Below are 16,616 nucleotides of genomic sequence, written 5' to 3' on the forward strand. Positions count from 1 at the left end.
ATAGCCAATATTTTATAATAACTATAAGTGAAGTACAACCTTTAAAAATTGTGAATCACTATGTTGTTCACCTGAAACTTATATAATACTGCACATCAACTATATTTCAATTAAAAAACTTACCTACCATATGATAAGTTCTTTTTAAGTGTTTGTTGTTATGATGATGACGATTACTTAAAATATAATTCTGACTGAAGCCTGAGCACTCTCTTCTGTCTTGTTCTATTGAATAAAAATTGTTTTTAATTTTTAAATAAAGACCAAAAAAAACACACTCTTGAAACAGATAAGTAATGTCAGATTCCTGCCAGAAAGGTTTAATCAGGTTATCTGCAGGGGTTAGGGACAATCTTTAATGATTCCTAAGGATTGTTCCCTGTTGCTGATTCAGGATCAAAAATTTAAGAAATGGTTTGTGTGAGTGTCTAGCAAGCAAAGGATGTCTGTTGTCATCATGTAACTGTCCTTTTGTTTTCTACGGTGTATAGATCATGACAAATGAGCTCTTTGAAAAGCACTACAAACATGGGAGCAAGTTTCTGACTTCATTTCCAGACGGGACAACACAAATATTGTATCCTTTCTTTCAACAACTTATTTTCATTAGCTTTATTTCTTCACAAAAAGAAAGACAAAGAAAAAATAGATTGAAAAATATGAAGGAAAAAAAATAGTTATTACCAAATCCTACCACCCAGAGCAAAGCTGTTAACATCTTTTTATACATCTTGCCTTACTTTTTTCCTAAGAGTAATTATATAATTCTTTAAATATTAATTCTTCAACTAGTTATTCATATTTTATAACTTGCTCCCTTTACATAATATTATACAATATTATACAGTAAATATTCATAAATGTTATGAGTACATAATATGCAATAAATATAGAGATACAACACCATCTTTATAAGCACATGGCATTCCATCACAGTGATGTACTGTAATTCCTTTCATCTATCCCCTATTACTAATCAAAAGTGGTTTCACAATTTTTGGCTGTTTTATACAACAGCTACATGAACAGCTTTGTGCATACTTCGCTGCACACTTATCACTTACTTCCTTGAATTAAATACCTAGGGATAGAAATTCTGGGTAAGAAATTATGGACATTTTAAAGGTTTAATAGATTTTGCCCCCCAGAAAATATGTACCAGTTTACACATCCATGAGCAGCATGTTATTTAATATTTTTTAATAAAAAATTCAATATCCATTTTATGGAACACTCAGTATTGATCACTTGAACTTCTGCCTGATGAACAGACCATTTGCTATTTTGACCCAAAGGCCATTTAATATCTCCAGGAAAGTAAAACAAAACAAAACTATGAAATGAGAAGGACTTTTTGGCAAACCAAGGGCCTCATTTTGTAGGAGAAAGTCATTTTTAGTCATAGTTGCCTAAATGTTTAGTCAAACCCCAGTAAGAAACCAGAAAAATGGCTTTCATGGCATAGGAAGTGTAATGAAGTTTTAGTTCCCTAGGCCCTTTGAGAAAGAGTGTAGGTTTTTTGTTTTAATTATATCAAAAAATTTTAAATAACTTCCCCAGCTTGTATCATTAGTTATCATTTCCTGCCCTGGCTTTAATTCATTTTCACTCCTTTGAAGGCTATGGCTGATTTTCAAAATGATTCAGAATCAATTTTGTGTTTACTTCACCTCTGGACTTCCGATCAGCTGAGATAGGACTGAATATTAACAGTTAGTGAATTATCCTCAGTATATTTTATACTTTTTGATGCTATTGTAAGTGGAATTATTTTAATTTCATTTTCATAATGTTCACTGTTAGTGTATAGAAATACAACTTATTTTTATATATTGATCTTTTAGCCTACAACCCTACTGAACTCTTTTGTTAGTTCTAACATTATTTTGTAGATTCCTTAGGATTTTCTACATACAAGAGCATGTTATCTACAAATAGAGATAGTTTTACTTCTTCCATTTCCAATCTGAATGTCTTCATTTCTTTTTCTTTCACAAAATTTTCCTGACTGGAACCTCCAACGTGAGGTTGAACAGCAGTGGAAAGAGGGAACATTTTTGTTTAGTTCCTGATCTTAGGGGGAAAACACCTAGTCTTTCATCATTAAGTATGATGTTAGCTCTGGGGTTTTGTTAGACATTCTTTATCAGGTTGAGGAGGCTCCCTTCTATTCCTAGTTCATTGAGTCATTTATCATGAAAAGGTATTGGATTTTGTCAGATGCTTTTTCTGCATCTATTGAGATGATCATCTGTGTTTTGCTCTTTATTCTATCAATATAGTATGTTTCATTAATTTATTTTTAGATGGTAAACAAACCTTGCATTCCTGGAATAAACTCCACTTTGTCATGGTACATAATCCTTTTTATATGTTGCTAGATTCCATTTGCTGGTATTTGTATTGAGGATTTTTGTGTCTCATAAATATATTTTGATCCACATAAAAAGCATGAAATTATTTTGTAATAACCCTCCCATTTTCAGAATGCTTTATAGTTTCAAAGGGCTCTCTTATAAATTGAATTTATTCCCAGTATGAAGACCATTAGAATAACTCAAATGACCTTATCTGATCTCAGCTACCCATCTGGAAACCTAGCCATCATCCGAGTGCCCAATAAGATAAATGGCTTCACTTGCATAGTCCAAGAAGACATGCCCACTAACCCTGCAATCCTGGCAGTGCTAGATTCTTCGGGTAGAAGTTCCTGCTATCATCCCAATGGAAATGTCTGGTAGGCTTCTAGGCTCCTCCTGCTGTCATTTTGTTTCTCGGGTTTTGTGAAATTTTATTTTTCCTTTTATTTTTTCAACTTTATTGAGATATAATTGACATATACTGTGTAAGTTAAAAGTGTACAGCGTGTTGATTTGATACACTTATATGGTGCAAAATGATTACCTCTATAGCATTAGCTAACACTGGCAACATGTCACATAATTACCATTTCTTTTTTGTGTTGAGAACATTTAAGATATACTCTCTTAGCAACTTTCAAGTTTTTAATACAGTGTTAACTATAATCACTATGCTATACATTAGATCCCCAGATCTTATTCATCTTATAACTAGAAGGACAAAAATAGCTTTAAGAAGATTTATTTATATTAGTGGTCTTTAGTAATGTTATGTTCAACTAATAGTAATGTTCAACTCAGATAAATTTTTGATTTATGTCATTCCATATGCTGCTTAGTGGAAAAATCCCAGGCAACTAGGTAAAACAAAGCTCATCATATTTTTTTCTATAAACAGAAAGAAAATATAAACTATACAATTTTAATATTAGAAAAAAATCTCTAACTATATGGCCATCCTAGGGATCTGAGATATGAATCCAGGCAGTCTCTCTAGAGGCTATGCCCTGATAATGTTATCCTGGCTTCATCTATGGAAATAATTCGCAATGGACAGCTGCCATACTGTGTTGTTACTGTTTGAGATATATCCCTAACAAGTAGGCTTCCCATAGCCGCAACCAACAACAATAATATACAAACAAAATCTCTAGAGAAATGAAGGTCCTAATGCCTTCGATCTACTAACTTATACACTCTGTGACTTCCTATTATTTCATTTAGTCTGAGAAAGTGAAATTTGGGTTCTAACTTCAAATACAATTTAATCTTTTGAAGCTTTTCAGAATGAGATATTCTCTCCCTTTAACTTATTTACAGGTATAACAATCTTATCTTGAGACACTCTGCCAATAATTGACAAAAGTTTGAACACTCTGCCAGTACTTGAGAAAGTTAGGACACAGGGAGATATTTGTACTTTTAGTTCAAAGCAGTAGTCAATCCATTACCTCCAAGTCTATTGGAGACTTTCTGCTTATCCTTCAGGGTTCAGTAGCAGCTCTGCATCTCATCTGGTGGGGCACTATATCAATTGTCACCAGACATTCACTGGCTTCTAGGACTTCTCCCTTTAACAGCAAAGACCTCCCAGCCACCAACTGAACTCCTGGGCCCTCTGGCATGACTCCTTGACACTCTCATAGCCCCTCTTGCTGCTTCTTGTGTAGCAAGCCCACCTCCCCTGCGGGACTGAAGTCCCTTGAAGACACACCCTGCATCTTTGCCACTATGTAACATGTATCTGTACATGGCATAGACTCAAAGAAAGTTTATTAAATAAACAATTTATCTAGATAATTTCAGCCAAATGTTATTTTCACCCACGTACCAAGATAAAACTAAATCTCCCTCCTCCCAGGTACAAAGATAATCATCTCAATTTCTCAGTTGTACTTTTGTTATCAGATTACTGCCACTCATCAAAGCTGGGAAAATACGATGTGAGTTACCTTACTCTAGGGAGCCCTCCTGGCCAATTCATCTGGTTTAAAAAAATAATAATTTATTATCAAGTTAAGCCAGCTAAGTACCCAGAACTCTACCTATCCTCTCTCCTCAAGAAAGAGATGGTGACCCCAGATGGAAGAAAGTGAGAGGGTATGCAAAGGAGCTCATAGAGTAGGATGGCAGTCACTGGTGCCACTAGATCTCAGATTGTGCAGGGCTACATCTGTAGGGAATGTGGTAAAATGTGGCATTAACAACTCTAAGAGATTGGGGAGGCCCTGCTGGCCTTAGTTACCCCTTCTGCTCCATTACCAAACTTTTCTAAACTACAGTGATCTCAGAGATGATCCCTGAGCCTCTCCTGCCCACACTGGCCCTGATGAGAGGCCTCCTAGAAGGACTCCTGGTCCCCAGTTGCTGGGTACTGTTAGAAAACAGGTCTCTGTATTGAGGCCAATTTGGCCTTTCCCAGAACTTACACTCACTGATCTTCATTTTGACACAGGGAAAATCTAAGTACGAGTCTTCTCCCCTCTTCCAGGTGGAGCCTGCTCTCCCGTATTTCTTCTTATCCAAACTAAACCTTCTGTGCTCCCTCTTCACCCTCCCCAGCACATCATTTTCCAGATCCCTTTACCATCCTGGTTCCAGCCTTTGGACCCATTTTGGTTTATTACTACATCTTAAACCATACCCAGTACTTCAAATTAGTATATAATTCGGTCACGGTATTATTGCTCCTAAGATTATCTGAGGTTTTCCACTATTCATATGCTATTGGCTAGTATAAACTGCTATTCCCTTTGGTTAGCAAGTGAGTGGGCTCATTCAAGGTTGAATTATAATGTTACTGTTTATGATTTTTAATTTCCTTTCTGTCCAGGGTATACATCAATATCTTGGGCGGTCAATGTTCAGATCAAGCTGGCAACAGAGTAAGGGCTTGGAATTGGTCAAGTTCCGTCACTTCCTCACCCTTTGTTTCATTTAAACCTGTCTTTCTGGCTTTGAACCATTATGTTGGAATCCGCATCTTAGAACAAGACAAGATTTCAATCACTTTTCTAGCAATGGGCCAACAGGCGAGAATCAGTGTCGGAACCAAAGTGAAGGTAGGTACATTTTTATAAACAGTTGAAAGCATTTAGAATAAGAGTAAAGCAATGTTTGTTAGTGTTACTACTGATAGATTATACTTGTGTGTAATCCACTGTGCACTACTGGGAATTTTGGAGTTCAATGAAAAAACATATAGTGAAAGTTTCATATGGAATTGAGGCAACCTTACTGTTTTTTCTTCCTCAGAAATAACTTTTAGTTCAGACTTGATTCCAAATAACATTTACTGAGTGTTTACTCTCTGAATGAGGTAGTGCAGCTTTGGGGGTTTGGTTTTGGGATTTTGTACTGGGTTTAGTTTTCTCTGTGCTCTAGCAGAAAGCGCCTGGCTGAGTCAGGAGACCTGGGCTCTGACCATGTTCAAGACCCAGCACAAGCCCCATCTCCTTGGAAACACTTCCCAGAGCTCCTAGCCCTTTGTCCAATCAGGGTCGAAAATGTCCTTCTCTGGGTTGTCCGTGTACTCATCTCTGTCCCTGCACTTGCTGAACCATGTGCCTTACTTGCCTTCTTGGCTGTCTTTCCTACTGGATGGTGAGCTCCTGCAGGACAGAATCTTACTGATTCCTTTATCCTGCCCGGGGCATGGCCCAGAGTACACTCTCAGTGACCAGCAATGCTGCACAACGGTTAAGAACACAGACTTCGGGTTACAGAGATGTAGTTTCAAACCTCATCTCTGCCACTTAGCTAAGTGGCTGAACTTGAACTTCAGTTCCCTCCTCTACAAAATGGGGATAATGATTCCTCTCTTACAGATTGCTGTGACGATTCAATGAGAATGCAAAGTACTTAGCATGGTGCTTGGAACTGACTAAGTACTTAGCAAATGATAGCTCAGTAGAGACGTAGTTTGTCAGTTATACCTCAGTAAAGCTGAAATATATGTAGGCATGTAGAGAAAGATATAAATAGAGATCTATGTCACATATAGAGCATATATAGTATGTGACTTTGAATAAGTCCCCTAAACTCTGAGGACCTTGTTTCATCAATTATTCAAGGAAGAGACTGTTCCAAACTTCAAAGATGTCTTCAGCTTCTAAAAAGTCTATACGTTTAAGTAAGTGGAAATATGACTTCAGGATTCCACACAGGCAGGGATATTTCATAAACACCAAACAAAAAGGAGACTTCAGATTCAGCCAACGTGGAGCAAGGGTCTACAATGTGCTAATAAGCACTATTTGAGCTACTTCCAGTCAGTCGAGCTACTGCAGTCAGCTGTCAGGCTCCAAACAAGCTTCTTCCTTGGTTAGAAATTTACAATATAGCCTTTTTTTGGTTCATTACATTCATGGTAAATGCATTTTTACCAAGAATGTCAAAAATGCTCTTTCTCCTCACCTCCCTCCTTCGAAATGAATTTTAATCAGAAAAAAGAGTTGGTGCGAAAGAATTTGATGTTAAAAATGATTGCTGGGCTTCCCTGGTGGCGCAGTGGTTGGGGGTCCGCCTGCCGATGCAGGGGACACGGGTTCGTGCCCTGGTCCGGGAGGATCCCACATGCCGTGGAGCGGCTGGGCCCGTGAGCCATGGCCGCTGAGCCTGTGCGTCCAGAGCCTGTGCTCCGCAACGGGGGAGGCCACAGCAGTGAGAGGCCCGCGTACCGCAAAAAAAGAAAAGATTGCTTTTCTCATCATCCTCATGATCACCCTTTCATTTTTTTAAAATTCCAAGTGATATGTGAATACATTCTCATATTTGAAGATTCAAGTAATACAGAAATATAAAGTAAAAAAATGAGATACCTCCCTTCATCCTTTCTTCTAATTCTCTTCCCAAAGGTAATCACCAAAATTTGGTGTGTACTTTGGTGAAAATTTGGTGTACTTCTCTTTTCTATGTACTTATAAATTATTCACATACATCTTTTTAAGATAAAAATTGGATCAGACTACACTGATTGTATTATTAGGCTTGTTCTATTTGTTTTTGTTTTCCATTTAACATGTGTTAAAGATCCTTTCATGTCTACATATCCAAGCATATTTGTCTATTCTGTTGCTATGTAATATTTCCTATGTACTATAGTTAATTTATGTTGAATCTAATCCCTTCTCAGCGGCATTGGGCACAGTTGCTCACTTCCTCCCCCTAGAAGTGTTTCCTCCCTTGCTTCCAGGACCTACTCTCCCTTGATTTTACTTCTACCTCAAGGGCTACTCCTTCTCATTTTTCTTTGCCTATTCTCTTCACCCCCGCCTTTTTCTAAATATTGAGGGGCTCCAGCGCTTGTCGTTGGGCTCATCTTTTCTCTAGCTATACTCACTCCCTAGGTGATCTCATTAGTTTTCTGTCCTGAAATACCATCTGCTTGCTGATGACCCCTCCATTTATCTCCAGGTGGATCTCCCAGGAACTCTAAACTTGCAGATCTGATTCCAACCCTCCATCTCCATCTGGTGTCTAAAGGGCATTAGAAACTTCACAGAGCAAAATGACATTTGAAGGCGTGCTCTACCTTGGGTCTTCTCCATCTTAGGAAATGGCAACTGCTTTCTTTCAGTTGCTCAGACCCAAAACTTCGGGGTTGTTACCCTCCTCTCTGTTTCACAACCCCACGTCTTTCATCTGCAAGTTCTATAAACTCTACCACCAACATATCTCCAGACTCTAACACTCCTGGCATCCTTGAATACTACCACCCTTATCTGCCTCATGTACCTAAACCATCTCTTGTTTAAATTATTACAGTAGCCTCCTCCTAATTCTCCCTGCTTCCGGTCTTCCCAAAGTCAATTCTGCCACGGTAGTGAGGGTGATACTTTGAAAACAAAAGTCTGGTCAAAACTGGCGACTTCTAACCTTACTCAGAGTAAAAGCCAAGATCCTATAACTGTAATACTGTATGTGATCTGGACTTCCTTCTATTAACATTTCCTCTGTAGTCCTCTTTTCCTACCCACTCTGTTTCAGCCACCCTGGCCTTTTTGCCGTTGCTAGACAATGCCAGGAATGTCGCTGCCACAGGGCTTTTGCACTTGCTATTCACTCAACTTAAAATATTCCTCCCCCATTTAGCACATAGCTGCTGCACTTCCCTCAGGTTTCTGCTCTCGGAGTCCTTTCCTGACCACCCCGTGTAAACTCGCACGACCCCCACCTCTACCCTGGCACTCTGAGTGCCCCTTTGGCCATATATATATATATGCCACAGGTTCTAATATGTAGGGCTCCCATTTTCTTTCACCTCTAAAGGGTTTATGATTTGTATTCTGATTTCTTCAACTCAGTAGTTATTGAATTTTCAAATAGATTTCTTAAATTTGCTATCCTTTTCTTGTTAACTTCTAAGTGGTCAAGGAATATGGCTTGCATTTTTTCCCTGCTGTTTAAAATGTACTGATATTTTCTTGGTGGTTGATGACATAATTTATGACTGTTCCATGTATATTTGACCTCTCCAAAACGTTTACTGTTTATTAGCACAAAACTGTATATGTCTAAATGTTCTATTTACACTTCTCTCTATATCCTTTTCTTTTTATTATGGTTGATTTATTTCTGAGAGATGTATGAATGTCTCCCAATATGACTGAATTAGTACATTTTTCCTACAATTTCTATCAGGTTTTGCTTTATCTGTCTTGAAGCTCTATGGTTAGGAAATTAAAGGTGTCGACTGTCTTCATGGTGAGTTATACTTTTCACCCCTGGGCCACCTCACTTATTTGCCCTTCAGCTGTGCCCATTACATGACTCAGCATATCACTGAGGGTTTTTGTTTCTATTTTGACAAAAAATTTTAATGTCATCAGTATGTATTATTCCCAGTTTCCCTCTTAATGGTCTTTGCCTTAAATGCTACTTCATATGATGTTAAATTGCTACACCTGCTTTCTTTTAGTTTGCACTGGCTTCATTCATCTTTTTTTCATCCTTTGATTTGCAACCTTTTTATGTAGTTTTGAGTTAGATGTGTCCCTGCAAACACATTTAACTTTTGTTGCTTTCCTCAACCTACCAGACTTGATCTTTTAATACGTTATATTTTAATGGTTATTCTAAAATTAACTTATCTTTTTTCTATATGCATAGAACTAAGTTCCAAATCCTCTAGTTATTTTCCTGGACAACAGTAATTCTCCCAAATCCCTCAGAAAATATTTACACACACACACACACACATATATACACATCCCCCCCCCAAGGTGTGTTTCCCTGAATATTAGCATCTCTGATAGGTAAATCTGGTGCCTCATTGAGAATCCCTGTTTTCCTGCATGTTCTCCTTACCGAAGTGTCCTGCTAACTGTGGAGGAGTGGCATGTGCTGCTGAGGGGTGGAAGGCGAGCTCCAGCGCCAGGCTCCCAGCCTCAGCCTGTGGGCACCGCGGCTCAACACAAAGGGGAGGCCAGGGGACCACGGCAATATTTACCTCAAGGCCTCTCCTCCGCCCATTGCTGTTGACTTTGAGCTCAGAATGTGTGTTTGGGATTAGTGGTTCCATCTGGTCATTTCTCTCTCTACGGATGTGGTCCCAGCTGCTTCTTGATTTTCAGGCATTCCTTAAGATTATTCCTGCTGATAAAAAAAATCTTTCCTATTTCCTATTGATTTACTCTCTGAAAATGTTTTCTGCCATTTTATGGGATTTGGGATCGAAGGAAAACTAAAAATGGAGACCCATCCTCATTACTCAGCCATCTCATCCTCCTTCCCCCCTCCCTCCCTCCTTCCTCCCTTCCAAAGCGAGGAGGGATAAAAAGGCAGAAGATGCTGCGAGTTCTCACGTCTCTGGCAGGTAAGAGGTCACTCAGCTTTGCAGGAGGTAGTAGGTGGGCTTGCATTTAGCCCCGCCCCGCCGTGCCGAGGCTACGCAGCCCTCCTGGGCTGCCTCCGAAGCCGCAGCTTGGAAACACCTCAGGCGAGGCTGCCCTAACAGACCCTTGACCTTCCCGAAGCTGCGAGAAGACGGCATCAGCCTGATTCACTCAAGGCCGTAAGGAAGTGGGGAGCGTGGAGGGCAAGGAGGGTCGTGGGGAGGTTCGTGTGGAAGGGCCTCCTGGAGGTTGGGGCGCGCTTTAGGAGAAGGAAAGAAGCCTTAGTCATCCCGGCTCCTTCTGGAAAGCCCAGCTCAGGGCCTTCCCAGCCTCTAGGCCCGCACCCACCACGCTCTCCGCACTGGGTGTGTCCCAGGGACCGGGTGCCTGCAGCATCTGTGTGCTTCCCCCAGCAGATGCCGGTAAATGATTTGAATACATTGTGAGCATTTGAAAGAAAGTATCCGATTTCTGTGTGGTCTGGCCTGCTCTAGTCTCTCAAATCTCCAGAGCATCTCAACTCATTCCTGTTCGGATTAGAATTAACACCACTGCCCCTATTTATATAGATAATTAGACTCAACAGGGAATCCAGCCCCAAATCAGTGTCGCCTCTCGCCTCCTCCCGCCTCCTGCTTCTGCAGTCACCATTTCCACCCTGGACCCTGAGCTTCCCTTCTCTCTTTCCTGAAAAGCTACCGAACCCTAAAGAGATTCCAGCACTCCGACACCTGAACGGGGATGACCTTCTTCTGCTGGCCAGTTTAATAAAGATCCGACGCCTGTTCCATAAACTGGAAGGATGTGTGAATTTCCCCTCCAGCCAGGTTTGGGAAAAATTAAAGCAACCTTCCTACCTTTCTTCACTTTCTCTAAAACTAATTGCCCTTTGTCACAATTCTGGTATGAAGCAAGATATAATAACAACAATAGCAGCTTTGATAAATGAAAACATTTAACGACAGTGATGGTGCCTTCCTTTGTTTTCTTGAGTTTTTCCGGGAGGAGGTGTGGGAGATTTCAAGAAGAGTGTATAAAATGACTAGGAAATACCAAGAAATGTGCTGTATTACAAATTTAGAGCACATCCAGAGTCATCACTGGTTTGCATTCTTGGTGGGAAAACTAACAAGTCACTCTGAGGACAGCAGAGAACAAGCAAGTCAGCCAGAGTTCCATCAGGAAAACCGAAAGCAGGGAGGGAGCAGGTGCTTCCACAACCTTCCCCTTCCCAAAGGCTGGGAAAGTGAAGGTCAAGGAACTGCCCTGAGGTCGCTGGGGAAATGAGGGACTCTCAGGAAGCCAAGAAGCCCACAGCACCGAGTGGCAGGAGCTCCTCGAAAGAGCTGCAGCCGCACATCCCAGCCGGTGCAGGACAAACAGCTCCCCCAGCCCCACCCCACCCCCACCCTCCTGCCAGAGGTGAAGGATGGCTGCTGCTCCTCTCCCGCCTCTCACACCTCAGGCGGCTGCCTCCCCCTGGGGAAACGTAATGGTTCCCGCCGGCCAAGGGTTATGGAACAATACGTATCTCCCCTTCTGAGGGGAGGGAGGAGGGATGTGGCTGGATCTGCAATGACGGCCCAGCACAGCATCCTCTGCTCAGTGATAAGGATGCTTCAGAGCAGAAAGCAGAATTGAGAGTCGGATGTGCAGAACCCTAAAGACTGGACCGCCCAACCCTGCCCTCTCCTGAACTTCTCTGACTTCTCAGCTCCCTGTTCTTTGGGAGAGGGAGGAATGTAGTTGGAGGGGCCATTCCTTATAGTGAATAACACATTTGGTGCTAAGGTGTAGCAAGAGGGATTAAGCCTATCGACCGGTGATTGATCAGTTAGCGTGAGGTACTAAATCATATTGTTTTCCTACTAAGAGCCCGTCGAGGAAGCATGGGGAGGAGGAGGAAGGGATAGGAAGAGTGGAAGGATGCTGTGTCCCAGGGAGGGCTGAGTGCTGGGCAGCACGAAGCAGGTGAACTACTGGGAGACTAGGGGCTGGTCTTGGTATTAATCCATTCACCACCTTTTTGTTTAAAGTTGCCTTTAACAAATTTACTGTTACCAAAGGGGGAAGCGGGTGGGGGAGGGATGAATTAGGAGTTTGGGATTAGCAGATACAAACTACTGTGTACAAAACAGATAAACAACAAGGCCCCACTGTATAGCACAAGGAACTATATTCAATATCCTGTAATAAACCATAGTGGAAAAGAATATGAAAAATATATATGTATAACCGAATCGCTTTGCTATACACCAGAAACTAACACAACATTGTGAATCAACCATACTTCAATTTAAAAAAAATTGTTTTTTAAAGCTGGCTTTAGGGGACTTGCCTGGTGGCACAGGGTTAAGAATCTGCCTTCCAATGCAGGGGACACAGGTTCGATCCCTGGTCAGGAACCAGATTCCACATGCATGCCACAACTAACAGTTCTCATGCCACAACTAAGGGGCCCACAGGCCGCAACTAAGGAGCACGTGCCGCAACTAAAGGAGCCAGAGAGCCACAACTAAGAAGCCCGCCTGCTGCAACTAAGACCAGGCGCAACCAAAATTTAAAAATTAAAATAGAAAAAAAAATTTTTTTAAGCTGCCTTTGGGCTTCCCTGGTGGTGCAGTGGTTGGAAGTCCGCCTGCCAATGCAGGGGACACGGGTTGGAGCCCCGGTCTGGGAGGATCCCACTTGCCGCGGAGCAACTAAGCCCGCGTGCCACAACTATTGAAGCCTGTGCGCCTGGAGCCCGTGCTCCGTAACAGGAGAAGCCACCGCAATGAGAGGTCCGTGCACCACGGTGAACAGTGGCCCCCGCTCACCCCAACCAGAGAAAGCCCGCGCACAGCAATGAAGACCCAGTGCAGCCAAAAATAAATAAATAAATAAAATAAAAAATTTTTAAAGCTGCTTTTAATTATCTTACTTTTTAGGAACTGTGTCAACACTGAGAATTCAATTTTCTTTTTTTTCATTTCCATTCTTGCTAATCTCCACTGCTTTCTGAAAAAGAGGTTCCAAGGCTTACGTCTTGATCAATGCTAAATGTCTCTTTCTCTTTCTTTTTTTATTTTTGCCTTTTGCCTCTTCCTTTTCACTAATAAGTGAAATTTTATTTTCTATAAAGTGAGACAGAAATATTGAGCTAATATGTTTCAATATAGCTCTGAAAAATAGCATGTAACAGTATAACATGTAACAATCACAACAAAGCCTTAACTGGATCTGTTTTTGTACATCATTAAAAACTATTTTTGGGTGTGCTGAGCCCTAGTGGATACTGAATAAGGCCTTGATTAACTGGAGATTGGCAGGATAATGAGACAACATCTTTCAACAATTCTGCTTCATGTTTAATAATAAAATGTTATTTTAAATTATTTAAAATAATTTGTGTAATAAAGCAATTTATGCTGCTTCTTTAAAATGTATTAAAAATGAAAATGTTTATATCTACTTCTAGCTATCTTTTATGGTCATATTTCAAGGCAACTGTATTTATTGAACGGATTGAGTTGTTAAAAATAACAATGATAACTTTTGAGTATCTATGTATACGAAAAGTGCACTGGGATATGCCACAGATTTTATTTATCATTGTCCATTTTTCCACTTCTCTGTTTCAGGTAATCTTGGTTTGGAATAATCTATTCTGTTAATTCATGAGGTGTTTTTTTTTTCTTCTCATTTTTCACAAAAAAACCTCTTCAAAAAATTAATCTCTTCTAGGAAACCATAAACAAAACAAAAAGACAACCTACTGACTGGGAGAAAATATTTGCAAATGATGTGCCTAACAAGTGCTTAATTTCCAAAATATACAAACAGCTCATGCAGTTCAATATTAAAAAAACAAACAACCCAATCAAAAAATGGGCAGAAGACCTAAAGAGACATTTCTCCAAAGAAGATATACAGATGGCCAATAGACACATGAAAAGATTCTCAACATCGCTAATTATTAGAGAAATGCAAATCAAAACTACAACGAGGTATCACCTCACACGGGCCACAAATAGTCCACAAATAATAAATGCTGCTGAAGAGGGTGTGGCGAAAAGGGAACCCTCTTACACTGTTGGTGGGAATGTAAATTGGTGCAGCCACTATGGAGGACAGTATGGAGATTCTTTAAAAAACTAAAAATAGAGTTACCATATGATCCAGCAATCCCACTCTTGGGCATGTATCTGCAAAAGACGAAAACTTTAACTTGAAAAGATACATGCACCTCAGTGTTCATAGCAGCACTATTTACAACAGCCAAGACATGGAAGCAACCTAAATGTCCATCAACAAGTGAACGGATAAAGAGGATGTGGTACATATATACAGTAGAATATTACTCATCCATAAAAAAGAATGAAATAATGCCATTTGCAGCAACGTGTATGGACCTAGAGATTATCATATTAAGTGAAGTCAGAGAAAGACAAATATCATATGGTATCACTTATATGTGGAATCTAAAAAATAGTACAAATGAACTTATTTACAAAACAGAAACAAACTCACAGACATAGAAAATAAACTTATGATTACCAAAGGAAAACGGGATGGAGGGATTAACAGAAACACACTACCATACATAAAATAAACAACAAGGATTTACTGTATAGCACAAGGAACTATATTCAATATCTTGTAATAACCTATAATGGAAAATTTTTTTTAAAAGTATACACTTAAATATATAGATATGTATAACCGAAACACTTTGTACCTGAAACTTAACACAATATAGTAAATCAACTATAATTCAATAAAAGAAAAACTCTTCTAGCCATACACCTGAAAACTAACACAATACACCTGCAATTAACACAATATTGTAAATCAACTATATTTCAATAAAAGAAAAAAAATTAAACTCTTCTAGGCATAAAGTTGTTATATAGTAATATTGCATAAATTGAGGGAGAACACTCTAAATGTGTAGGTTTTTCCAGATGTAAATTTCAAAAGAATTATTGATATACTTAAAGCTTAAAGTAGGACTACAAATCCTTGTCTCCATTTATTCCTGATCTCAGGATTATCACTTTTATTTTTATTTTGTTCATGCATATTTTACATTTTATGTGTACCATTTTGAACAGATAAAATGATCATCTTTGAGAAGATACATATATGCACTTCAATGTAACTAATAAGTAAAGAAATGAAAACTTCCTGCTTCAGGTAAAGCTGGCAGCAAAGCGTGTCAGCAAAGCCTTGGGGAACTGAGATGTAAGAACACATCCAGTGTATGGGCCTCCGCGCAGTTCTAATAGTGTGTGAGCAATATACACCAAAGTGAGTTTCATTGGTAGCTATTCCTGCTAATAAAAGTCATACCAGGGAATTCCCTGGCGGTCCAGTGGTTGCAACTCCACGCTTTCACTGCCGAGAGGTCTGATAATAAATAAAATTAATTTTAAAAAATAGATTATAGTTAGGTCACATAATTAGACTAAAAATTAACAGGAACTGGAGGCTGATGTCAGAGTGAATGATTTAATTATTGCTATGACATAAGCTATGTTGATAAGTACTGACAACAGCAAAAGTAACTTTGTACTATACAGACATATTTGTCTTTCACGGACAGAGAATGGATAGAAAATGCAGTGCACATACAAAACACATCCACGTAATTTCCATAAGCACGCTTTTTTTTTTGCAGCGTTTAGTAGTTATCAGTCGTAATACAGATGAAGCTGTGAAGTATGAATCAACTTCTGCTTCATTAAACTACGAAGACAAGGTTTAAAATAAATTACCTTCTAGTGAATGGTCCTTGGCCCTCCAGAAGGAAACGAAGCAATCCATCTAGAGCAGTGATCTTCACTTTTCCCTTCTCAAGCCCTTAAAAAAAATTTTTAATGCATGTTCTCCCTTGTACATTTTTCAGTTGACATCTATAATGATTCATCACAAGTTTAAGCAGTTGCAAAGAATCTAATTTCCAATGTATTATAAATCTTAACATTTTGAAATAACATTACTTTCTGAAATGAATCCAGTGGAATTTAAATACCATAGCAATATGATACCCGTCACTATCCATTAAAAATATATGAATTTTTAAATTTTTTATTTATTTTTGGCTGCATTGGGTCTTCGTTGCTGCGCGCAGGCTTTCTCTAGTTGCGGCGAGCAGAGGCTATTCTTCATTGCGGTGCGCGGGCTTCTCATTGCGGTGGCCTCTCTTGTTGCAGAGCACAGGCTCCAGGCACACGGGCTTCAGTAGTTGTGGCACATGGGCTCGGTAGTTGTGGCTCGGGGGGCTCTAGAGTGCAGGCTCAGTAGTTGTGGTGCTCGGGCTTAGTTGCTCTGCAGCATGTGGAATCTTCCTGGACCAGGGCTCAAACCCGTGTCCCCTGCATTGGCAGGCGGATTCTTAACCACTGAGCCAACAGGGAAGTCCCTGAACTAACTCTTC

General features: G+C 39.9%; 1 protein-coding gene across 1 annotated transcript in view; it reads left to right on the forward strand.

Moving 5' to 3' along the window:
- The window catches only part of ERICH6 (glutamate rich 6), a 35,454-nt gene extending 23,913 nt beyond the window's left edge, over positions 1-11,541 (forward strand). Inside the window, exons 11-14 of the mRNA XM_081235179.1 lie at positions 492-577; positions 2,582-2,737; positions 5,194-5,422; positions 10,891-11,541. Of these exons, the coding sequence (XP_081091305.1) occupies positions 492-577; positions 2,582-2,737; positions 5,194-5,422; positions 10,891-11,154 (735 nt within the window). The 3' untranslated portion in view covers positions 11,155-11,541. The remainder of the gene's footprint in view (positions 1-491; positions 578-2,581; positions 2,738-5,193; positions 5,423-10,890) is intronic.
- Positions 11,542-16,616: the final 5,075 nt, after the last annotated feature.

This window comes from Mesoplodon bidens, assembly GCF_964165515.1.
Source record: "Mesoplodon bidens genome assembly, chromosome: 5".
Classification (NCBI taxonomy): domain Eukaryota; kingdom Metazoa; phylum Chordata; class Mammalia; order Artiodactyla; family Ziphiidae; genus Mesoplodon; species Mesoplodon bidens.